The sequence below is a fragment of the Salarias fasciatus genome, chromosome 10 (genome assembly GCF_902148845.1).
Source record: "Salarias fasciatus chromosome 10, fSalaFa1.1, whole genome shotgun sequence".
NCBI classification, from domain to species: domain Eukaryota; kingdom Metazoa; phylum Chordata; class Actinopteri; order Blenniiformes; family Blenniidae; genus Salarias; species Salarias fasciatus.
Genome location: NC_043754.1, coordinates 16,527,395 through 16,550,705, shown reverse-complemented (window position 1 = coordinate 16,550,705; position 23,311 = coordinate 16,527,395). Strand labels below are relative to the sequence as shown.

General features: G+C 44.2%; 3 protein-coding genes across 6 annotated transcripts; 2 read left to right on the top strand and 1 right to left on the bottom strand.

Annotated features, from left to right (window-relative positions):
• The first annotated feature begins 582 nt into the window (after positions 1-582).
• supt20 (SPT20 homolog, SAGA complex component) lies at positions 583-13,337 on the top strand. Of its 4 annotated transcripts, none has more exons than XM_030100473.1 (24): positions 583-705; positions 1,179-1,256; positions 1,402-1,437; positions 1,621-1,746; positions 1,953-2,079; positions 2,187-2,290; positions 2,471-2,587; positions 2,698-2,751; positions 2,930-3,069; positions 3,149-3,305; positions 4,187-4,243; positions 4,370-4,447; positions 5,427-5,596; positions 5,687-5,719; positions 5,810-5,921; positions 6,066-6,144; positions 6,738-6,893; positions 7,313-7,625; positions 7,700-7,815; positions 7,942-7,997; positions 9,424-9,534; positions 10,393-10,483; positions 11,182-11,270; positions 12,390-13,337. In XM_030100473.1, exons 2-24 carry the CDS (start codon positions 1,254-1,256, stop codon positions 12,534-12,536), a joined length of 2,472 nt encoding a protein of 823 aa, XP_029956333.1. In that variant the 5' UTR covers positions 583-705; positions 1,179-1,253; the 3' UTR covers positions 12,537-13,337. The 4 variants fall into 4 exon arrangements, with proteins under 4 accessions (XP_029956333.1, XP_029956332.1, XP_029956331.1 ...); XM_030100472.1 differs by having other exon boundaries at positions 6,039-6,144; positions 7,703-7,815; XM_030100471.1 differs by having other exon boundaries at positions 6,039-6,144.
• Positions 13,325-15,843, bottom strand: exosc8 (exosome component 8). Its single transcript, XM_030100478.1, has 11 exons — positions 15,790-15,843; positions 15,539-15,575; positions 15,397-15,460; positions 14,841-14,914; positions 14,705-14,750; positions 14,334-14,439; positions 14,193-14,238; positions 14,028-14,124; positions 13,822-13,942; positions 13,633-13,739; positions 13,325-13,552 (listed from the first exon to the last, which is right to left on the bottom strand). Exons 1-11 carry the CDS (start codon positions 15,804-15,806, stop codon positions 13,434-13,436), a joined length of 834 nt encoding a protein of 277 aa, XP_029956338.1. The 5' UTR covers positions 15,807-15,843; the 3' UTR covers positions 13,325-13,433.
• A 951-nt stretch (positions 15,844-16,794) lies between these two features.
• alg5 (ALG5 dolichyl-phosphate beta-glucosyltransferase) lies at positions 16,795-23,030 on the top strand. The gene is made up of 10 exons (XM_030100477.1): positions 16,795-17,089; positions 17,917-18,085; positions 18,284-18,330; positions 19,347-19,415; positions 19,536-19,628; positions 19,738-19,851; positions 19,940-19,999; positions 20,095-20,246; positions 21,072-21,157; positions 21,377-23,030. The coding sequence occupies exons 1-10, from the start codon at positions 17,027-17,029 to the stop codon at positions 21,490-21,492; spliced, it is 969 nt and encodes a 322-aa protein (XP_029956337.1). The 5' UTR covers positions 16,795-17,026; the 3' UTR covers positions 21,493-23,030.
• The last annotated feature ends 281 nt before the right edge of the window (positions 23,031-23,311 follow it).

Below are 23,311 nucleotides of genomic sequence, written 5' to 3'. Positions count from 1 at the left end.
CCCGCTTGGGTTTAATTACTACAGAGACACATTTCAGAAGCTGCAGGTTACATGACCTGGCCTGTGCCAGTCAGCTGTTTCTGCTGACTAATGCTCTCATCAGACATTTTGTGTCTAATTTTATGAACAGAATGGATTTATCTAAATGTTAAATGATAAAATCTCTCAAAAGATTAAAGAAAGCAGTGTTAGGTACTTTCTTTTGTCTTTCATTTGAAAGATATTACGATATGTAATAACTGATCTCTGCACATTAAATAAAACATTAGGTTCGACAGTTAAAGAATAATCTTAAATGCTACATTAGACAAACAAATGTGCTTTAAGTGAAAATATAAAGCATTGATAACAGAGGTGTAAATAAACACATGCAGCAGTCCTTCCCTGTTGTTGTTGAGATAATGACACAGTATTTCTCTGTCTCAATAGTGTCTCCATATCAGTCTGCAGGAGAAAGTATATCTGAGTGTGTCTGCACCACAATCTGCACAACACATCTGTCTCCACTGATCACACATCAGCCGTGGAGAGGGCGCTCACTGAGGCCCCGCCCACTCCCGCCCAAACCGGAAGTCGGGCTGTTGTTGTCACACTGGAAGAAAATGGCTGCAGCCTCGACTTTTTTTCAATGAAGACCACTGATATTTCAATTTCATTTCGTTTTCTTGCATCGGAACTACAATCGACCGCTATGCAATCCCGAAGGCAAGTCGACCCCACTCGCTCGGGCCGCCGTCGCCCCGCCGGGCGTCGTTTCGGGCGACGTGCGAGCCGTTCGCGTCGCTCTGAACTTACAGCTCAGCCCACTCGGAGCGGGCTAGCATGCTAACGGTAGCCGTGCTGCTAGCCTCCACCACGGTCAGGCATCACCGAGCTTGTTGCTGTCCAGCTGCTCCCGGTGGCTGTGTTTGGCTCCCCGGGCTCGTGGCCCCCAGAGCTGACTCGCCTCGGTCTTCAGCTCTTACATAACGTGAGCAGCGCGCTCACTCGCGCGCGACGTTTCAAGTGTTGAATCAAGTTTAGAGGATGCTGTTTTCGCTCGTCACTCAGTTTGTGTGTGCCATTTGATGAGGTGCCAGCCAGACTGTTTGGCATCACCTTCAGTCTCAGCAGCTTGCCAGCTACCTGGTCTGCATCTCTGTTAATTCTCTGGTCGCGTGTTTGTTTTGCTGTCGCAGGGCGTGAATGGTCGCTTCAGGAAGGGGACAGTGTTGGGCAGAAAGGTCAGCATCGTCTACTGGCTGTGGACCACAATGGTAAGTTTCACCTCCTGTCGGATCGTTTGCTTCTACTCATCCTCTGATTATTTGGCAGAAAATAGCTCCACCATGTTGGTCCATTTCAAAAGTGTGAGTTCCAGTTATGACTAATCTATTCCCCTTTGCTCATTCCCCCCCAAAGCAACAAGTTTTGGAATATGCATTGGATCGAGCCGAGGTAAAAAAAAAAAAAAAATTAATAAAAAATAACAAATACAAAATGTACTTATGACTTCATTGCTTGTTTTTGTGGAAAAAACAAGCTAATTCATTTGTCACAGATATTTAAAACCGCTTTTTACATGCACCATTACTGTGAAACTTTAGTCAGCAGTCATTAAAGCGCTGTCTGTTCTTCCAGTATATTGTTGAAAGTGCTCGACAGAGACCTGCCAAGAGAAGAATTTCATCTGGCGGGAGGAAGAGTTTGTATCAGAAGCTCTATGAGCTCTATATGGAAGAATGTGAGAAAGAGCCAGAGTTAAAGGTTTGTGGTGTACAACTCTTGTCTTGTAATAATAGTGCAAAAGTTTTCTGTGGAATAACCGCTGTTGTTTATTTATGAACAATGTTTGTGATTCTAATTCTTTGAACAGTGTAAGTGGACATTTGATTCATTTTCTGACAAAACAGCTGTGATATATTCATTATAATTTGCAGGTTTCATGCATTTTCTTTCTTGTCTTAATGTAGAATCTGAGAAGAAATGTGAATCTACTGGAAAAGCTGGTGTCTCAGGAGTCTGTATCATGTCTGGTGGTGAATCTGTACCCTGGGAATGAAGGCTATTCGTTAATGCTCAGGGGGAAAAATGGATCTGGTGAGCGATTTTTGTCCAAGCAGCTCCTTGAGTCGAGCCTTTGCACCGTGTTAATCTCTGTGTTCTCATGACGTTCTGGTAACAGTTACATCTGTGTTGCTTTCCAGATTCTGAAACCATCCGTCTGCCATACGAAGAAAGGGAACTGCTGGAGTACCTGGATGCTGAGGAGTTGCCGCCCATTCTGGTGGATCTGTTAGAGAAATCACAAGTGAGATTTAATTACATCAATACAAAACTAAAAACATAATTTGAAACAGGAAAACTTAATTGAAGAATACTCTTCTGTTCCTAAAATGCACAAGTTTCAGTTATTGGTGTACTTAAATGAACGCTGTTTTTACCCTTTGTACATTTTTGTCTGAATTGTACTTTGTGTGTTGTATTTCAGGTGAATATTTTCCACTGTGGATGCGTCATAGTTGAAGTGAGAGACTACAGACAATCTGGTAATATGAAGATTCCGACCTATCAGACCAGGCACATCTTGCTGCGCCCAACCATGCAGGTTATATTACTAATAACTACTAATTAAATTAGAATTTTATTAGTGGAAATGTGTTACCCTATTTGTACTCTACTCTTTTTTTAATTATGTCCACATGTTTTGTCTGTCAGACGCTGATCTGTGACGTACATGCCATGACCAGTGACCACCACAAATGGACACAGGTAAAGTATTGTCTGATCCGTTAATATTGAAGAAATTGTGGGATATAACTTCTAATTTCTGGATCACATGATATTCGACTCTTATACTCACTGAGTGTGCAGTTGACTCAGCAACCATCTCTTGTATTTCTTCCGTCTGTTTTTTTTTTTTGTTAATTTCTTCTCTTTTTGTCTCCAGGATGACAAACTGCAGCTGGAGAGTCAGTTGATTTTGGCCACAGCTGAGCCTCTGTGCCTGGATCCTTCCATTTCTGTTACTTGCACAGCCAACCGTTTGCTTTACAACAAACAAAAAATGAACACTCGCTCGATGAAACGGTAATGAATGCCGACATTGAACTGTGCCAGAAAACACCGAGTACTAGGCCGTCGCTGACAGGGTTTGTTTATATCGTAGGTGTTTCAAAAGGCACTCCCGGGCTGCGCTGAACAGGCAGCAGGAGCTCTCCCATCTGCCCCTTCCACCACAGCTCCGGCTCTACGACTACCTGCAGAGGAGAAAGGAGAAGAAGCCAGCGCCAGTCATAGACCTGAAGATCTCCAAGATTGGAAACGTGAGCGGTCACTTCTTTTTCACATTCTGTCAAGCACGCAATGGCGTTTGGGAATCCGGTGTATTTACGGCGTTGCTTTATCTGGGAAGTGTGATGAATTGATCTTCTGACAGTACGTCCGGTTTTGGCGATAATGTTTTTGTCTTTAGTCGAGGCGTTTCTGATTTCACTGTTGGTTGCTTGTCAGCAGGGTGTGTACTGCCAGCACCGCTTGACTTGACTTTCTGCCTCACTGAGTTCTCTTTCTGGAGAAAATGAGTGCGGAACATTGAGAGCACTTTATTTTAATTTTTTCATTTTCAAACTGGCAGCTGCTTAACTTGGATTGAGCTGCACAGACATCATGCTGGTGTTGTCAGGAGCTTGCTGTTGATGTTTATGGCAGACTGTAAAATAAAAATTCAGATCTTGCTGTTTTTCTTGCCCCCAGCTGCTCAAAAAATGAGCTCTGGTTTGGTTTCGGTGAAGTTTCTTCTGCAGGTTGCAATTGACGTTCATAAAAAAGTGATATATGCAGCTGTATAGGAGTCTTTATACCTTGTATTAGCTGTCGTTTCCCTAATGCCACAAAAAGTAGATGGTCAGACATTTTGTTTGGATATGTTAAAGAGGACAGATCCTTTGTGGTGACTGAGACAGGACATCAAGAAAGGTTGGAGCAACATTCTTAAAACATTCAGTAGTCTTTTCATTTAAACCCACTAAGAGCTGCACAGTTTTCCAAACCACTGTCTCCCGTTCTGTGTTAAATTCCCTCAGCAAATAGAATGATGGGTTGAGAACAAGTTCATGGCTCTTTCTTCCGGAGTATCCCAACACGTCTCTGCTCTGATTACCGTTTTTCTGGTGTTGCCATTCTGACTTCTTCCCTTCGCCCGCAGTGCGTCGACATGTGGAAGCAGAGCAACTGCCAGCTAACCGTACCGAAGGAAATCGATGTAAGTGGTTCAGTCATCTTTTGGTGAAACTGTCGCTTTGAATTTAAACTGCTTGAATGTTACTTAGTTTAGAGTCCTTTATATTGCCTGTCCTATTAAAGCTGTGTGGTTTGTGTCTTGCTCCAGGTGGAAAAGTATGCAGTGGTTGAGAAGTCGTTGCAGCTGGAGGACTCTCAGCCCACGACGGTGATTTGGCCTGCTGAGGTAAGCTGGACTGCAGAGTGAACATTGATGGCTGTCGTTATAAAGAGTGTTTATTTAAATTGTCTCCTGGAAACAGAGTAAACTAATCTCTCTCCTGCTGAACTCCCCATATTGTCATTATCTGGTTTATCACTTTAATTGTCAATAAAAGGTTAGATTTAAGGAACCTGACACAACTTGCCTTTTGATGAAAAACCAACTTAACTGTCGTCAGTGTTAAACTTTAAAGCAGTTTTAAATTTCACACTCATTTAGATATACTTGATTTAGTCACTTGTGTGAGTTATGTCACTTCTATCCCTAAATAGTCTTGAATTATCAGCCTATTTCCAGCTAAATTAATCCTTTAGGAAAATCCTTGAGTTGATGGATTAGGGATTTTTCTTACTCCTTTCCTTTTTAACTTCTGCAGTTGCTACATTTTTTTTTCACTCATTATAAATCAAGAGGCATTTTTGTGGCCAAATAGTGGAATCCATCAGTGTGTTTTCCAACAGCTTCATTTAGATCTGGTGTGACTTAATACCAAAGTAATTTAACTCTTTCCCATTCACTCAAGCATTTTTATGATACACATCCGTCGCCGGTGTTTTGGGTTTTCTGTTGAGTTGAGGAGTGCTGAGACATAGCGAGCTGAACCATCCGTCTAACTTCATTTGATTCGTGGCTGCTGGAGTCAGTCCCGGCTCACTACGGAACAGAGAAGGTTACACCCTGCACCAGTTCATCACAGGACGAACGGAGACAGAACGATAAATGGTTACACTTGTGTTTGACACCACAATTTAGAATCACCACTCTGCTTAGAAATAGCCTGGAATATGCTGTTGAACTCTGGGAGGGGACTTGCTAAATCCTGCTCATGCGTGGGAAGAATGTGTAAACCTAGTAAGACTCCCAGCCACAGTCTGACTGCGAGTGTTCTCACTTGTTTTAGATTTTCATAAAGCATGTGCTTCTTCATCTCTTCTTTCCCCAGGAAGTCATAGATGACTACACATTCGAGTGTGAGGTAGGAGGCCAAGCTCAGAGAACCAAGGTGTCCATCTTCCAGTCCATGGGCGATCCGCTGGTGTACGGCAAGATCTACTGCGCTAAAGAACCAAAAGCAGAAGAGGACAGCACGGACTTAAAACTCATACATCCTCCGTAAGAACAATTAATATGGAAAAACTCGGCAGAACATGAATTACCGCTGTAAAAACACCCTGGTTATTATTTATTTTGTGTGTTTTTCAGTTTCCTCATAGGATCAAAGATAGATGCCGACCGGTGAGTGACTTTTTTGAATTTTCTTTGGAAACTGATTGAATTTTGGACGATAAGACTTTTACTGAAAGTGAGACCTTTGTGTTTTGAAAGGTTTCTTACTCAGTATAAAGGAGTGTATGAAAGAGACGTGAAATGCCAGGTGAAGATGTCCCATAACTCAGGCAGCGTGGGACAGGGGCCTCCTTCCCCCAGCAAAGATGAGGTGAGCGCCGATCGATTTCTACCGGAGGCTCGTTGAGCGTGGTTTTGTGACTTGCAGTTAACATCGAGGAGAAAATGAACGCCGCAGTTAACAAATCCGTCCGAACCTCATTCGCAGGGCGATGGCATTTCTCCACTGGTTCAGACGTCTGTGCTGGGGAAAGGGGTGAAGCACCGGCCCCCTCCCATCAAACTGCCTTCAGGATCAGGCAGCAGCTCCTCAGGTCTGTTTTTCACAGAGAGGTGTGATGGAGTGGTTCCCCCGACGTGACCTTTTAGTATGAGGTTCAGATATAAAAGAGGCTCCGCTGGTGGCTTCCTATGGATTTCTCCATCCCAGCAAATGCTTTAATAAGAAAAACAAAACTCACACCCTTTTATTACTGGAGGAGTTTTGTGGAGAAAAAAAAAAAAGTGCAGCCAAGCCCGAAGGCAACAGAGATGCCAACGTGCAGCCTCAGAGTTGGATGTGTGAAAGTGTCAGACTTGGATCTTTTCTTTTCATAACTTGCATTTAGACCACATTGGGATTTTGATTTGAAGTTAAAGTGGAGGCATTAGCTCTGCCAAACACATGGTTTAAGTCTAAAAGGCAAACCATTAAGTGTAATTTTTTTTTACGTTTGCGTTGGATCATAAAACCCACAAAAAAAAAGAAAGAACAGCTCAGGGGAGATAATTATTTTTCTTGAATATAAAGTCATCAAGAAGTGTTCGTACATTTGCAAACTTTTCACTTAAAACGGATGGAAATAGAAAATGCTATGAAATTCACACCAAAGCATTCCTAAATATCTTCACCCTCTCTTCTCTCTAGGTAACCCTTATAGTTCACAAGCCACCAGTGGTCTACTCAAGTGTCCTACGCCCCCTCCAGCCAAAAGCCAGTCTCTGAGCAGGAAGCACTCCATGGAGCTGGGCCAGGTGGGCCTGCTGTCGCCCGCCTCCCTGTCTCCCATGGGCTCCACACAGAGTGAGTACGACCCTTCAGCTGGTCAGCGGTGAATGTCGGTCCAGATTAATGTCGGCAAAACGTCACTGCCAAGGAGTAAAAATGTGAACTTCTGTGAAGAAGCCGGTGACGATGCAGAGGTGGGGGGCGAGGGGCCTCCTGCTGGGTGGTGTGGGGCCAGTGGAGAATTGGTCAAGATCCAGAATCTAGGTCTGGGTTTTTTCAAGAGATAACGACTTTGACAAGAGTCCAGGTCTTGCAAAATGTTTACAGGCGGCGGCCTGCAGGGACATATCTGGAGTTTGACAAACATGCGATATTGCATCATCCAATCACTTCTCTAACTAGTAATGTGAGCAGAAGCAGCTGTCGCTCATCTCCCTCAGCATCACAAAATGGAACATCTAGTCAAGCTCTGACAAAGCTTTTCACCCCTCCAGGATCGGGCACCCCCAAGCCATCCACCCCCACCCCCACCAACACGCCGTGCTCGACGCCGCACCCCGCCGACTCCCTCTCCGCCCCGCTCTCGTTGACCCCGACTCCCTCAGACCCTCCCTTGGTCCAGAGCCAGTCCCAGCCCGCCCTCCTCACGCCTTTCACCCAGCAGCAGCTGGCCCTCAGCCAGCCGCTGCCCGTCATGACCATTCCCCTCCCCACCATGGGGACGTCCATCACCACGGGAACCACTTCGTCGCAGGTCATGGCCAATCCGGCCGGCCTCAATTTCATCAACGTGGTCAGCTCTGTCTGGTAAGCGTCCGAACAGTGATGCTGCCGCTCGTGAGTCAGTCTCTTGTCCTGATGGTGGTTTAACGTTTCCGTAGCAGTCCCCAGACCCTGATGAGCGGCTCAAACCCCATGCTGGGTCCAGGCCTGAACCTGAGCGGGATCCTGCCTCCTGGCGGCCTGATGCCCACGATGCAGTCTGCAGCCCAGGCTGGTAGGAGATCCCACTGCTCTGGCTCCTCGTGTATTACACTAATAATTTAATCAGACCACATGACATGGATAAATGAGCTTTTGAAATGTTTTCTGTTGTTAATTGAACTGTGGTTGTGTATTTCAGGGAGTCCTTTCGGCCTGAATAGCAGCGCTGGATTGAGACCGCTGAACCTGCTGCAGGTACGACTGCGTTTCCGTCGGTGTGTAACACCATCAGGAGCGTCCTCTGACGTTTGGTTTGGCCTCAGTATCAAACCTAACGGAGTGATTTGCTAACAGTGCAGCGCACATTTTTTTTCAGACTTCCTTCAACACCATGTCATTACATAAACTCCCCTTCAGAAGTGTCGGAACAGTGAGGTCAATCTATTTATATTGGCTGTAGGTGCAAAACATTTGGATTTCACATCAAAATCATAAAAAAAACACAACATCTCAACTTTTGTTTCCAAGTAATTCGCTGTGGTTTTAGCCGACACAGACTCCGCATTTATATTTAGAGGTGTAGGCAACATGAAGATCAGAGCTGTCTCTGGCTGAACACAAGCCTCTGTGAAGCAGAGAGAAGATGGAAAATCGTTGGACTAACAGTGGTAGTAGCAATACGTCTGTTCTGAATGACCAGAAGAAAAAATGTCAGGTTTCTGCAGAGTAACAGATGTGAACCACGGAAAAACCAGTGTCGACACTGTAAAGGAAGACCCCCGAAAACAAGCATTTCTGGAATGGACAAAACTCAGGAGCAAGAGGTGACAGGTCCACAGAGCTCAACCCGATCCTGAAGGGACTGAATCTCTCTCTGAAACATGGAGCAACTGAGAGGCTGCAGTGACAACCTGGAAAAGCCTTGGGAAAATAAAGGAAAGTTTCATGATGTCAGTGGGTCACAATGGGCCGGTCATGGCGAGCAATGGGTTTGCTTGATCTGTTTTATATTTATCTTTTCCAATACACAAAGAAAACGTGCTGGTTCAGCCAACAGATGCTATGTGCTGAACTGTGTTTCCGTTCCAAATGCAAAAATCTTGAACTAAAAGCAGAGATGTTGATCTTTGGTCCAATATTGATTATTTTGTGACAAACCCAAATGTTTTCAGTTTAAAGCAAAAGTAAAGAGATGTTCCTCGCTGTTCCAACACTCCTGGGATGGAGTGTATGCAATGTAGTGAGAGCTCCTTTATGAAGGTGTTCTAGTATCTGGAGGACATGCATGTTCTGATGTGATGCCTTGGCTAGAACCGACGCGCTGGTAGTGACAGCATTATTATCACCCTCTACCTCTTGAGCTGCTAAGAGTCTCACAGCAAAGGTCTTTTGCTGGAGGATTAGTGACAGAGGAAGTAAAGGGGATAATCTGAAGGCAGCCATGGTGGAAGATCAATGCTTGTGCATTTTCCTTTTTAGTTCTTAGTCGTGCTGATAATCTGATAGCGGTAATGGTCTGTGCCGTTTGCTCTGTTAACTCTCCCGTTTCCCTCTTCCTCCATGTGCATCACTTCTGCCTTTCCTCTTTTTGTCCGATCCCTCTTCGTCCTTATCTCCCCGTTTTTCCCCGTTTACCTTCCCGCTCCTTGCTTGTTGGCGTGTCTGTGTTTTGCATCTCCAGATCCCCACTGGTCCTCTCATCTTTAACTCTCTGCAGCAGCAGCAGCTGTCTCAGTTCTCCCCACAGCAGAGTCAGTCGGCCACTTCCAGTCCTCAACAGCAGGGGGAGACGGTGAGACGCAGCACTCGCAGTCATATGCACTGTCAACAACACATTGATAAGACGAACAGAGAGATGCAGTTTACATTGTTTATGCACCAGCTTAAACAATGTGGCGAAAATGATGTGCACAGAAAAAGAACCTCGGAAAGACTTTAATCGTACCTCATAAGCACAGAATGTTGCTTTATACAGAGCATCAACAGATGTGTGTCTGTTTGTTATATGATCTGAAAAAGCCAAGTTCTTTAAAGTAGTGATAAATGATTTACAAGCTAAAGCAAAAGGAGTGGGCAGTTAACTTCAGATTTTACTAAACTGGGCTGTACGTCAGAATGTGAAGAAAGCCGTTAGCAGGTCGGAGAGAGCTGCTCCAAAAAAGATTTCAGTGACCAAAGTGTATTGACAAATATGGCAACGTCACAAGATTCTGAAAGTACTTAGGGAACATGAATGAATCCAGGACTTGAGTCACAATGGAAAGTCTGAAACCTGATCAGCTCTCTGGACATTTTTCATCATATAAGAGCACAGAAGGGAGAGGAATTATGGGAGAATAGCCCAGAATTTGACAGTAGATATGTGCAAGAAGCTGTACACACTGCCAAATCAAGACCATGGTTAATTTCTTTTTTTTTTTTAAACATTTGGATCTTTAGTTTAATTTTTACTTCTATACTTAAAAATGTTCTGTTTTTTATTTGAAGAACTCATTCGTTCCTTGTGGTTCTGCTAGATCTTTGCAGATTTAACAGGATTCTAAACATCCAGTTCGTTGTAAGCATTGAGTTTCAGCTGAAACCTTGTCGTTCCGCTGACTTGTACTCGGTGGCCTTGCTGCCATGCGTCATCTTCGACTGTCCTTTTCAGAACGACCAGGGCTCCGATCAGAGTTTAGGGAACCAGCAGACGGCTGTCATCAACCTGGGAGTCGGAGGCTTCATGTCTCCACAGGCAGCAGGTATGAGACACACAAACACACACACTGACAGGAAAACACACTTTGAAGCCACACCAGTGTTTCTCTTCAGTCAGTCCTTTAACCAGTTCCCGGATGAAGAGACACGACGCCACTAACTAGTACTTACAAGACGAGTCTTACTAATGTACTGATTGTATTTACTGTTCCTCTTGCCTCATAGTGTGTAAATAAACGTGATCGTTTGTGCTGAAGTTAGTAATTGTTCCTCTAAATGGAGCATTTAACAGATGACAGGAGAGACTCAACTTCCCCTTCTTCTCTGCTACATTTTCTCTTTTCTTTTTCTTCTTTTGTTTTCTTTTTTGCCCCCCCTACCTTGTATCTTCTCCTCCTGCACCGTCCTCGCATTCCTTTTTCAACCTGATCACTCACTCCTCTCCTGCTTACCCCTTTTCACCATTTAACCCCCTCAAAAACTGCACATGGTGATTTCCTTCCCCCTGTGCCCACCTTGTCCCCTCTTTTTGCCTTTTTTTTTTTGTTTTTTCATTCCCTTTAACGAATGCCCGGATGCACCACTGAACCCTCCGTCCCTCTTGTCTCGTTCCCTTTATCCCTGTACGAGCTCCTCCTCTCTTCACTCTCCATTCCTCCTTCTGCTTCTCTCCCTCCTGCCATCCCATCCTTCCCTCTGGGGCTCCCTCTCTCCCCCCTCCCCTCCCCTCCCCTCCCCTTAGTGCTGTCCCAGTTGGGCTGTGGGCTGGACGGTACTGGGCCCCCGCTGCCTTCTCCAAGGCTTCAGCAGCAGCACCAGCCACAGATCCAAGTAATTCAGCAACATTTGCATCCATATACACACATATGTATTTATACACTGATATACTGGATTGTAGGAGCCAAACTCAGAGATCAGATGCATCATTCCCATCCAAGTTTCGAGAATAAACAGCAGATTTTTTTAAGCAGCATATAATTTCCCAGCTATATCTTCCAAAATGAGATACATTTTTTGTTTCAGTAATTAACTTTTTAAGGGATTTTATTGATTTAGATTAAGGAATTTATAGATAATTGTGTAAATCCTCATTTATTTTTGCACTGTATAATTACGAGTAGCCCCAGACAATATTTGAGACATCCCTCTGATGAGTGCAGTTTTCTACCGTTCAGGTTTGGTTTTCGTTGAAGTCCTTCACCACCACTTTCTTTGTCGTGTATCTGCACATTCGTCCCGTTCTGTGTTTTATGTTCGGTTAAAAAGTTTTACAAACAGTAGCTTCCAGTCCCCACAACAACTCCCACACACACACACACACACACACACACACCAGAGCTTCCTGCACTTCCAGTGGCAGCAGACTAATGTGTGGACCTGAGAGGCATGTTGTCCTGAGCCACAGGACGATACTGAAAGGTTGCTGGTTGCATCGTGGCAGACGTGATCGGCTGTTAAGCATGAAGCAGAGTTTGATTTCTGGTCCCGAGCGGAGAGCACGGTGGCTGAGCTGCATGTGTGTTGTTTTTTTGTTTTTTGTTTTTTTTTGCCAGCGTCGCAGCCAGGCGGGTCTCGTCGTGTCTTATTCTGCCACTGGTGCTGCTTGACTGTATCCTGCCTCACTCCCCAACACACTCCGACCTGCCCCTCTGTCCCTCCTCCTCCCCTCTGCAACCCATTAACCACTCTCCTGCGCTCCTCCTCACACTCTTCCTGTACGTCGTCCGGACCGAGCTTTCAGTACAGCTTCACTAACCTGTGGCACTTAGAGATCCGGCTAGCGTTAAGACATCCGAGGGAGGCTGCTCAGCACCGGCGCCAGTAAATGTGTAACAGTGCTGGCTGATGCTTACATAAACCAGAGAGTCACTGTCGGCTTTGTAAGTTGCTTGTTGTAACAGTTTGAAGACTCCTCTCACTGTGTTTTGTCTTTCTGTCTTCACCTGACAGTTGCAATTCTTGCAGCACCAAATGCAGCAGCAGCAAATGGCTATGGGGGCAGCGGCTCCTCCGGGGGGAACGCCACGGCTACATACCGCCAGCCAACCAAGAAGTAAGAGGAAGAGGAGCACGCCACAGCCCCTCGCCAAGTCGTGACAGACTGAAACCCACACTAAACCCCCTTCACCAGGACGCGAACGATCCGCACTGTGCTCTTTGTCTGGCTCACTGTGGAGACTGCAGATAGGAGAGACTGGGGTTTTTGTTTTTTTTTTTTTTGCGTCCTTTTTCATCGTCCTTTTCTAGCTGATGAATTTTTAATGTACTGGTTGTCAGAGGAAGTGGAGAACCAAAAGCTGTGTCCGCCACACAGAGCGGAACTTTTATTTTCCAAGTCAAATCAGCCCCTAAACTTAAAAGAACCTTATGGATATTTTAAATATGAAATAGAAGGAAAAAAAAGGTTCCTGTTGGAGGATTGCTCCCACAGGGACATACTTACTCTCTTCAGGAAGACTTTTCTTTTTGTGGAAGCCCCCCCCCGCGGACTGAAGAGGACTGTGAATGCACATTCTGAGGACTCCTCCCGCCTCTGCCGGACTGATAGAAACTGCCCTTTACGCACAGATCCCAGCTGAGCAAATTGACACCAAATCCTCCGTGTTACCACCACATGTGAAAATGCAAATCTGATCTTGGAGCAGTGCCTGGGGGCCACTCTCTACCTCTGTGTGTTGAAAGTCCTTCCTGTCAGCAGTCCCAGCACAGGGCTCAAAGCGAGGACTCGAGATCAACATGCAAGACGGTGTACCTGCTTTTTGTACAGCACATTTGTAAAAGGCATTTTCTTTTATTTAGTTCAGGAGCCATGAGCCTACTATTATGAGACTGAGTGTGTGTGTGAGTGTGTGTGTATGCGTGAGAGAGAAATTTCTGGACTCTAAGAAATAATTTTTTAAGCGGTCTTTGTCAGCAGTTTTATTGTTGTTAAAAAAAAAAGATTATATATTGACAGTGGAAAATACAGCTTTTAGATAAATTGTCGAAGTGTCTTTATTTTTCCGTCTTTACGCTGCAAATAACTTTGTCGATGAGTTTCTGGATCTCTCGCTGCCGGGTCGTCGCCCGGCTGATGCACTCCTGCAGCTTCTCCCCCGAAAGCGGCGTGCCGCCTGAATCGCAAGGGAACATCGTTGAGCGCAAACTGCGTGGTCTGATCGCGAGAGACGGACGGTCGCGGGCCGGTTCTGACCTGGTTTGTGCAGAGAGCAGAGCCGATCGGCCTCGTCCGTCACCACTGTGAGCTGAGCGGTGGACAGACTCTCCTCCTCGGCGGTGGGATCTACGATGAGTATGGAGCTGCAGAGAGAGAAGGTCACCATTACAAGAGAGACATGCATGAAACATAGCTCGACGAAATAGAATTTTAGACTAAACTCACTCATCAAAAACACAAAAAGACGCTCCAACTGGATGTTTGTGAATGGTGAGCCCCCGCCTCTTCTCTGAATTCACCTCTGGAGCGCACGTCTCTTTGTTAATGGTGACCTCTGGGAGCTGAGCTGTGAGGAGGGGGAAATACGCTATTCAAACCCCATCTTTGTAGAAAACATTAGAAACAAATAGTTCGGAGTCTGAAGCACGTACTGTTCTTTAAGGCAGCCAGCAGTGCAATGATGCAAGCATCCAAAATGTTCCCGTCGTAGTCGAGACACATAATGTCACAGTACAGCACCCAGCAGAGCTGAAGCCACAGTCAGAGTTGGTACAAATATTCACAGCAAGCAGTCAATGTGCAGAAATCTGGTTTACCTTTCCTCTCTCGATGCACAAGTCTTCTGCTTTTATCAACTCGGAGCTGAAAATGTCCATCAACAAAAATAAGTGATGCTAAAGGTCAGCAGAAAGACAAACGTTGCATGTCTTAGAAAAACTAAACTCAGTGTGTCGCACCTCTCGATCACGTCCGCGATGAACTGGCTGGCGGCCTGGGCCTGCTCTCCGGGCGGGCCCGGCCTGAACCGAGACGAGCACAGGGGCGGCAGGTCCACGTTGGGGACTGACGGGGACGGAGAGAACACAGCACGCTTTGTTTGAAACCACGTTTTCTGATTTGGGATTATCAGGAATTAAGATGACCAGATCTAATTCTGCAAGCAAAAGTAATAAGTAACATTAAGTAGATGAGTTTCTAATTAATTTCTATACTGCTTTGTTTGGATAGATGTATTCATTTTATGTTGAAGCTCAGGTCAACATTGAAGCACTATAAGGCTCAATTCCTTCACTGTTTAGATACTTGAGCCCAACAGACCAGTACTTACCGATATAACCTTTACCAGGTGCCTCCACTGTAGGGTTGGCCAGCTCCTGTAGAAAAACAAATGATTTCACACCACCTTTCCTTGAAATGGTCCGCAATGACTAACGTAAGCCTTCTGAAGGCTGTACTCGTCTTACCGCTTTGATCCCACAGATGATTGTGGTGTTCCCAAGCTTCACCAGAGCCGAGCCGTTTGCTGTGGAAATGGACCCTAAACAGGGACACCAGAAGAAAACTACATGTAAATTCCGTGTATTATATACCCTGATCTGACATGGCATTGGCTTTCCTGGTAAAAATATTACTCAAAATGTATGTATCCAGCTTTTTAGAGTATTCAAAAACCCAGATGATGTAAGATTAAGTGTCATCAAGTTGAAATGATAATCAAAAACCCACTGCTGACATTTTCCATAATACTCTGTTCTTGTCTGAAGCGATTAACTATGATTTTGACATATGTTTGATATGAAGTTAAACTTTTAGGCACATTGTTTTCTGTTGGACTGAAGCTTTTTGTGAAATCCTCCTGAACAGTTGATCACAGGATGAAAATACCATCTAGAACACTGAATATGACAGTGGGCCGTTAGAGTTATTGTATTATTAACCAGTTTTCTGAGCTGGCTGTACTGGGGCTTATGGTTTTCAGCTTTTCTTTTCATAATATTTTTGGGAGTAAAGCCTCCTCACCTATGTTCAGTGTTGTGGTTCTGAATTCAGACAGCTCCCGTCCATCAGGTCGACAGTTTTCTTTCTGAAAATGAAACATTTATTATACTGACAACGTGTTTAAACAATAATCGATGAGTATTTCTTGAACTGAATTACCCACCAGAAAGCTCCTGTGATACTCCAGAGGCTCGGCAGTCCTAGAAAGACAACAATGTGAGTAAATAACACCTTGTGCATCAGGGTAGAGACGGAACACGAACTGGAAGAGTTTATAACAAACACCGTGTGGCTTTCAAAGCTCCCGGTATCTACAGCGGATGTGGAGTGACTGTTATATTAGGTTCATAATGGAAAATACGAAAAATCGTGCAGTTATTGTTGATTATTCAGAGAAAGTTTACACGGTCTTACTTGAAACCAGCCGCCATGATGTTTTGGTTAACCACGTGGTTTGGAGCGGGGTCGTACGGTGGCCGGCAGGGAGGAAAAACGCGATTCAATCCCAATCTGACCCACACGTCATGCAAAACTTTTTCTCATGCTTGTTACTAATTTCAGTGACGATATAAGTTCCCTAGAAATAAGTACAGTACAGTACAGCTTCATCGTGAAAATGCATACAATGTTGTTTTTTTTTTTTTTTTTTTGTATTTTTTGTTTTTCGTTTTGTTTTGTCAGAAAGCTCCAAAATTATGCTTCTCATTTATTTATTTCTATGAAATTGGGCCTGAATACATGTCAGAATCACTCATAGAATATACAGTATCCATCACCCCCAATGCCCCATGAAGAGGTGATCTTGAAGTATTTTCAGTTCATATCTGACACTCCTCACCTGTTGAACAAATGTCTGAAACACCAGAGGGAAATCTACTGCTCCTCTCTCCTCACAGTGAGAGGCTCAGATTCAAATACCAAACACAGGCTTTTCTGTGTGGAGTTTGCATGTTCTCCCCATATATGTGCAAGTTTACTCTGGGTTCTCCGGCTTCCTCCCACAGTCCAAAATCATGCATGTCAGGTTAATTGGTGACTCTAAATTGCCAGTGCATGTGAATGTGAGGCTATGTGTCTCTCTGTGTTTGCACTGTGATGACATGTCCACCTCGTGCCCTGCTCTTGCCCATAGTCAGATGGAATTTGGCTCTGGTACCCCTTGACCTTGCACAGGATGAAGCAGTGTAGAAGATGGAAAGATGAAAAGTGCTATATAAATACATTATGAGTTGTAAACTTCAATATATCCACGTTTAGCTTCTTAAAAAAAATGCTTCGAGTTGCACCTAAACCTGTTGTTCACTGTGTTGGCTTCTTCCCTCCTCCAGGCCAGCAGGGGGCGCTGGAGGCCGCTGCGGGCCTCGCGGTGTCTCGCGCTGCTCTCTTGTTCCGCTCTGGTGACGTGTCTAGAAAGACGCGGCTACTTCCGCGTCTCAGCTGGAAGTGAAGTTCAATGAACTCGTCACAGAGAAATGGGAAAATAACGATTCTTATTTAGCGCCTCCAGTCCTCAGACCGCTTCACCAGCCTCACTTTGTTCCGAGTGTCTCCGGAGGTCAGAGCATTCTGTTAAACAGGAAAAAGGAAGTGAAACTAGCTGCTCAGCTAGCCGCCTGTGGCGCTCTGTCAGGCTGCAGGCTCTCTGGAGAAAATGGATTTATTCTGTGAAATAGTTCAAGCTTTGGTCGCTTTGGCAGCGCTGGCCTTCATTGTGGTGAGTATGGCTTGTATGTGATTGAAAAGGTGTTGACACATAGGCGTTGAAACTTGTTTTTCATACTTGTGTGTCCTATATGTGACTGGAAAAGCTGTGCAGATAAATGTCCTGATTTGACTTCAACACTAACAGGACACTGATTTTCTTTGTTTGTTTGTTTTTTTTAACTTATTTGCGCTTTTTCTACAGACTCCATTAAGGGGTTATTTTCAGAGTTATCGGAAATATACATAAATGCATTTATTTCTGGTATTCCAAAACTCACACTTTAAAACAAGAAAATAATATAGACTTAGATCTATACATATGTATGTATATATATATATATGTAAGTGTTGTGATATGATACTGAACACCACCTTACAGTTAGGATAATGTTTTGCCAATGCTGTGTGGTTTTTGATTAAACTATTGAATTAAAAAAAGACAACTTCATTTTGAAAAGTTGCATGCTTTCCATTTTCCATCATTCAGTCTTGATATTCGAATTACATTTTTCACCAAAATGCCAACATTTGGATCTACTTTGTGAAAATGGTTTTGCAGTATCGTCATGATATCAAAGTAGCTGATTTTGAAAAGTCATCCAAACTGTGGTATACTATTCACTGCGCAAATTAAGTTGCAAAAAGCAGATTGTTTGTCATGTTCATGTCAAGCAACGTTCGAAACTGCTGTATGCTTTCATCAGTTTTTACTCAGGAGTGTACCGGAACTGAAACTTGAAGATAAATGTGGTTTCAAATCAGCCCATGACGTGGACGTTTCACTCACTTGACAGCATTACAACACAAAAGGGCCATCTCTTGTTTCATCCCTTTCAGGTGATCGTGGTTGCACATGTAACTGCTGGGATGGCGAACTTGACACGCCACGAAAAGGAAAAATACTTTCCCACAGCCACTGGAGGGAAGGAGCTCTTCCCCAGTCTCCATGATCCTCACTCCAGGGAACTGTCTGTCGTGATCCCGGCCTACAACGAGGAGCTTCGAAGTGAGCGATGCCAGATTTTCTGTCTGATTACGCATTCAGACACAGCAAGTCTTGAATTGTTATTTTCTGATCCACTTGTCATCCTCATCACCTGAGGAGGTTTTTATTCATTTACAATCTGAGCAGCTGCAGTTTGAGGTTGCATGGTGTCCCTGCCGCAGGTTGTCGACACTAATGGGTGTCACCGTGTCGTTTCAGTGCCCGTGATGCTGGATGAGGCTATGGATTACCTCGAAAACAGACAGGTCAGTGCTGAGCCTGAAATCGTAATCAAGTTTATTGTCTGTTCATGAGCGAATACTTGCGAAGTCACTCTGTGATAAACCAAGAGTTCATTTGCGTTGGGAATATCGTCTGAAATATGTGATTATTGTAGGCTTGCACATTCGAACTTGTCAGATTTGGTCCAGTTAAAGCAAACCCTGCTACACTGCTGCATTAATGCTCTCTACTTGTGAAGTAGGACTGCTTGCATTTAATGTCAAACACGCTAAAATGGTGGAGATCAAAGAGTATGATTTAGAAGCAGACCAAGGCTAGAGTTTCCAGTTCCATCAAAGTTCAATATCAGAATACTCCATGCAGCAAAGACCTCTAAACAGTCCAAGCACTGGGCTTGACACATTTCTTGACATTGGTTTGTTGTTGTGCCTTATAAACATTGTTCAGTTGGTAAAACTCTGTCCACAGTTAAGTGTTTTGCTTTTAACCCAGCTCACAGCATTGTTGGCCAAACCTTGGCAAAGATGCTGCGTCAGACATCGGCACCGTGACAAATGTCGAACCCGGCTGCTTTCTCCGGAACCTTGAGATCATTTCCAGTCATGGATATGCAAGGAAGAATCAAATATTCACTTGAACACATAAATCAATATTAATATCAGTTAATTCAACACTGAATTCACTTCAAGTTAGATAGAATTCAGGATTCATTAGAATTAATTTACAGTTATTAAATAAATGAACAACCCTATTTTAGACAGGACATTTATGTGGCCATCATGGTCGAAGTAGCTCAACCCTGTTCTACATTTGAACAGCTGTACAACATGTTTTGTTTGCATTCTTTAATCTGATCTTAAAAATTCAGTTAAACTTGACTGGAGTATAAACCTTTTCCCACCCACTTTAAATCAATACCACAAGTGTGAAGACTGCTGTTGCTCAGTATGTTATTAACAGATCCGTCAGTAGGTGGCAGCATTGCACTTATAAAAGGCCTGTTCTGAAAGAAGCCTCTCATATTGTGTCTTTAATCCAGAAACAAGATCCTTCCTTCACTTATGAAGTCATTGTGGTCGATGATGGCAGCAAAGACAAAACTACAGAGGTAATAACCTTTACGTTCCCAGCAGTCCTTGTTTTTGCGTCAATAAAATTTGCTCGACTGAACAATGAATGCCAGCAAAGCTTTGCTTTGTGAGTGATCATTGTGTTGATGTCCTGCTAGGTTGCTTTGCAGTACACCAGGAAGTACAGTGCGGATAAAGTGCGGGTCCTGACGCTGGTGAAGAACCGGGGCAAAGGAGGAGCGGTGCGCATGGTGAGCACGCAGATGTCGCAACACAGTGTGTCTGAATCCAGCACAGCTGCAGCAGGGTGGATGTCCTTTGTTTTGATTGCTCACATGTTTCTCTGTGTGTCTTTTAAAGGGAACCATGAGCTCCCGAGGGAAATTAATCCTGATGGCGGATGCTGACGGAGCCACAAAGTTTTCAGATATTGTGAAAGTGGAGGCTGGACTTAATGACCTCAACCCTAAACCGGTACGACTTTCTGTTGAATACATTTTAACAGAAAGGTGCTGGAAAAGTGGCCCGCACGAAAAAAAAACAATGCTTCTCTTGCTTTTAGGAGAACATGGCAATTTCCTGTGGTTCCCGAGCTCATCTCGAGGAAGAGTCTGTCGCTCAGGTATTGGCTTTGTGTTTTTGTGTTTTTAGAGTACAAATTATCGGAGACTGTTGTAGAATGATAAATAACCACACCTTTTTTTTCCGTCTACCCAGCGGTCTCTGTTCCGGACCTTCCTCATGAAGGGTTTCCACTTCTTGGTGTGGTTTTTCTGTGTGAGGGGGATCAGGGACACGCAGTGCGGCTTCAAGCTGTTCACACGTGAGGCCGCTCTCAGGACCTTCTCCTCCCTCCACGTGGAGCGATGGTGAGGAAGCAGTCCACTGGAGATTACTGCCGTACAATCCATAACCTGCAGCTACTAGAATGAATCTGCCAAGCCAAACATTGCTCTATGTGAAGTGTGTTTACAAAGTATTTTGTTCAGTTGTAGAATATTAGCATTCAGGCTGCAATTGAACCAGACCTTATATTGCAGATTACTTATTTTTAAAATGTATGTATGTAAACATTATTTCTTTATGATTAGATGTGATGGTGGCTTTGGTTTTTCACAAACTGTTTCTAAACTTGGCGCCGCCTCACTTCAGCCATGTGGCAATAGTGCTGTCCACATCGATTAACTGCTGTCACAATGTGAGCGATGTAGAATTCTCTTTGAAATCCACTCTCAGCCGCCAGCAGCTGGACAAAATAATATATTCATTGAAGCTGAATTGGAATCACATTTCAAACCTTCCTCAAATGTGGCTTTGATCTTTTGATCAAAAATCTGAAATCACGTGATGTTTTTGCCACCCAGTGCATTTGAGCCCTTTAAACCAGACTGAAGTGTTACCAGCAGCCTCTCGTGGATGTTTTAGATTAACGTGCCGTGTGGAGTCACAGTGAACAGAGTTGGAGCTTTCCTTGGAATGTGTCGATGTCTCTCATCTTTGATCTTTGGATTTGATGCCATGTTTTTTCAGAAGCTGCCAGGTTTCACCGGCTCTCATTGACGCTAATACCAAAACAATGAGGACCGTCCACGCCCCGCATTATCCTTTAGGCTGCTGCATTGTCATCTGCATTAAAACACGGTTTAATGCAACTTTTGAACATCTGTCGTGCACTTTCATCTTCCTCCTCGCAGGGCTTTTGACGTGGAGCTCCTCTACATCGCCCAGTGTTTTAAAATCCCCATAGCAGAGGTGGCGGTCAACTGGACTGAAATAGAAGGTGGGTTTTTCGTGGAATATGTGGACATGTGTCCTCCCCCTGGACCACCTATGTGCCGCTCTATAAATAGCTGTGTCGCTTATGTTTGCAGGTCTGTTACCGACTGGTTTTATTGGAACATGATTTTAATTTATTTATTTTTTAAGTTCTCCTCTCAGTCCAATCTTTTAAGTGCTTTAAATCATTTAAAATGTTTTTTTGTCTGATCTGCTCTGCCAGGGTCTAAGCTGGTCCCGTTCTGGAGCTGGCTGCAGATGGGCCGGGACCTGGTCTTCATCCGCCTGCGCTACATCACCGGAGCCTGGAAACTGCAGTCGCCGCGCAAGACTGATTAGCCAATCAGACGAAAGCCACGAGTCACGGAGAGAGAGTACGCCGGGGCCACCGGGCCCCCGGATGAGATGGCATCACAACTGTGTCCGTCATGCGCTGCGACCATCAGCGAAGTACAATTTCAGGCTTCTCCTTCTCCTGCCACGGCTTGAATGTGAAGCAATGACACAGTTGCCGGTTCCTCACGATCCTGCCTTTCCTGTGTGGACTCTGGCCGCTCGTAGCTGCCGTTACACATACGTTTCTGTTGCCACAGCTTACAGGGCGCCTCCTGTACGGCTCAACCATGTCATAAAGTTACTGTTTTGTTTTGTTTCTAATCAGCTGGAAATGGGGGAAACAGCGAGATGTGAATAATCTGGTCATCTGTGTCGTCATTCCCACACACAGCATGAATGTTTTATCATCTTTTTACAAAGGAAGGGGTTTGTTTTGGGGGACGTGTGGACAGGAGTTGACAAATTTGACAGTTGGAGCCAAAAAATAAAAAGAAAAAAGATTGATATTATGACTGTGAATTATTGTTTACTAGTTTAACCCACAATTACTTGACACACGTCATGTTGCTAGTTATTTCAATAGTTTAATCATGTTCAGGAAAAAATTGCAAACATTTGATATTTTGAGGTTTATATAGTCGATAAATATTACTCATTACAAGTATCAAAGCATCTGTCATCTGAATTAATTACACAGTTCTTAATTACTCTAAATCGCTGTCATCCAGCCTCAGAAGATGTAATGAGAAATGTGGTCAAATATAAGCGAATGGATTTCATGACATATGATTGAAAAGCAAGATGCGGTACCTTTGTGGTCAGTCATAGTCTGAGATCTAGCAAAGACCCGAGGCTCCGATAAACAACTAGAGGAGGAAACAGCTTCATTATCCAAGTGGTGTGTATTGTCTGCTTTCTGGGTTTAACTTGATTCACTGTGTTATCAAACCGTGTGATGAGCATCTTGGTGCATATCGGATACTTACTGATTTAAACCTCTTGATTCTCAAACTGAAGACCTGCCTGACATCTGAAGGGTCAGGGAGTCTCTGCAAGACAAACACGAGGAAGTATCTGCATGACTTGTTTCACTGAATTTGCAATAATAATATCAAGTTATCCAGGATCACTAGTAGGACATCTTGCAGATCTCTGGAGGAAATATTATCATGCGATTGACCTTTCCTCCACATCAAAGGAACCAAGAGGTAGTTGTTTATTATCATATTTCTCCTTTTGTTTCCTCCACATCATGTGGATGTCTTGGGGATGATCTGGGCTCGGTGTTTTTTTTTTTCTGTTTTTTTTTTTTTTTGGTTCTGAGTGAACTGACTTTAATGGAGTTGTTTTCCTATCCGAGCCTGGGGTGTGTGTGCCGATGCGGATGTCTCTGGGGCCCCGCGGAGCCCCCGGGGAGCGCATCCGGTTTGTGTGTCCCTGTCTCAGTGTCTGCACTCTGAGACCAGACAAGACAAGAGATGGGGAATCATAATATGCACATTTCCAGCTTCCTGTCTCTGGAGCCGGCTGCCCTGTAAAAACCTTTTTTTTTTTCTTTTTTCTTTTTTTTTTTTTTCTTTGCAGTCTCTTGGAGAAGGCATGTCATTGATCCAGGTCTATACCGGCTCTGCCTATAATAAACGACAAATAAGTGGATTAAAAGTTTGATATGGGAAAATCTACACTGTGCTTTTTTTGCAGTAAAACTAAACTTGACTTGTAATGAGACAGACAGGTTGCTGCAGGGATTTGACCATCGGTGCGTGTCTTTGTGCTGCTTTTTTTTTCTACCTGGTGGCTTGAAATGAGGAAAAAAAAAATG

Bases quoted from the DNA above. Each gene is read 5' to 3' on its own strand.
- supt20 (XM_030100471.1), top strand. The intron at 2,752-2,929 runs GTAAAGTATTGT...TTTTGTCTCCAG, and splicing joins ACCACCACAAATGGACACAG to GATGACAAACTGCAGCTGGA. The intron at 9,535-10,392 runs GTGAGACGCAGC...TGTCCTTTTCAG, and splicing joins CTCAACAGCAGGGGGAGACG to AACGACCAGGGCTCCGATCA.
- exosc8 (XM_030100478.1), bottom strand. The intron at 15,461-15,538 runs GTGGGTAATTCA...TTTCATTTTCAG, and splicing joins AGTATCACAGGAGCTTTCTG to AAAGAAAACTGTCGACCTGA. The intron at 13,553-13,632 runs GTCAGAACCGGC...CTTGCGATTCAG, and splicing joins CTGCTCTCTGCACAAACCAG to GCGGCACGCCGCTTTCGGGG.
- alg5 (XM_030100477.1), top strand. From the start codon at position 17,027: ATGGATTTATTCTGTGAAATAGTTCAAGCTTTGGTCGCTTTGGCAGCG. The intron at 18,331-19,346 runs GTCAGTGCTGAG...TCTTTAATCCAG, and splicing joins ATTACCTCGAAAACAGACAG to AAACAAGATCCTTCCTTCAC. The intron at 20,000-20,094 runs GTATTGGCTTTG...CCGTCTACCCAG, and splicing joins AGGAAGAGTCTGTCGCTCAG to CGGTCTCTGTTCCGGACCTT.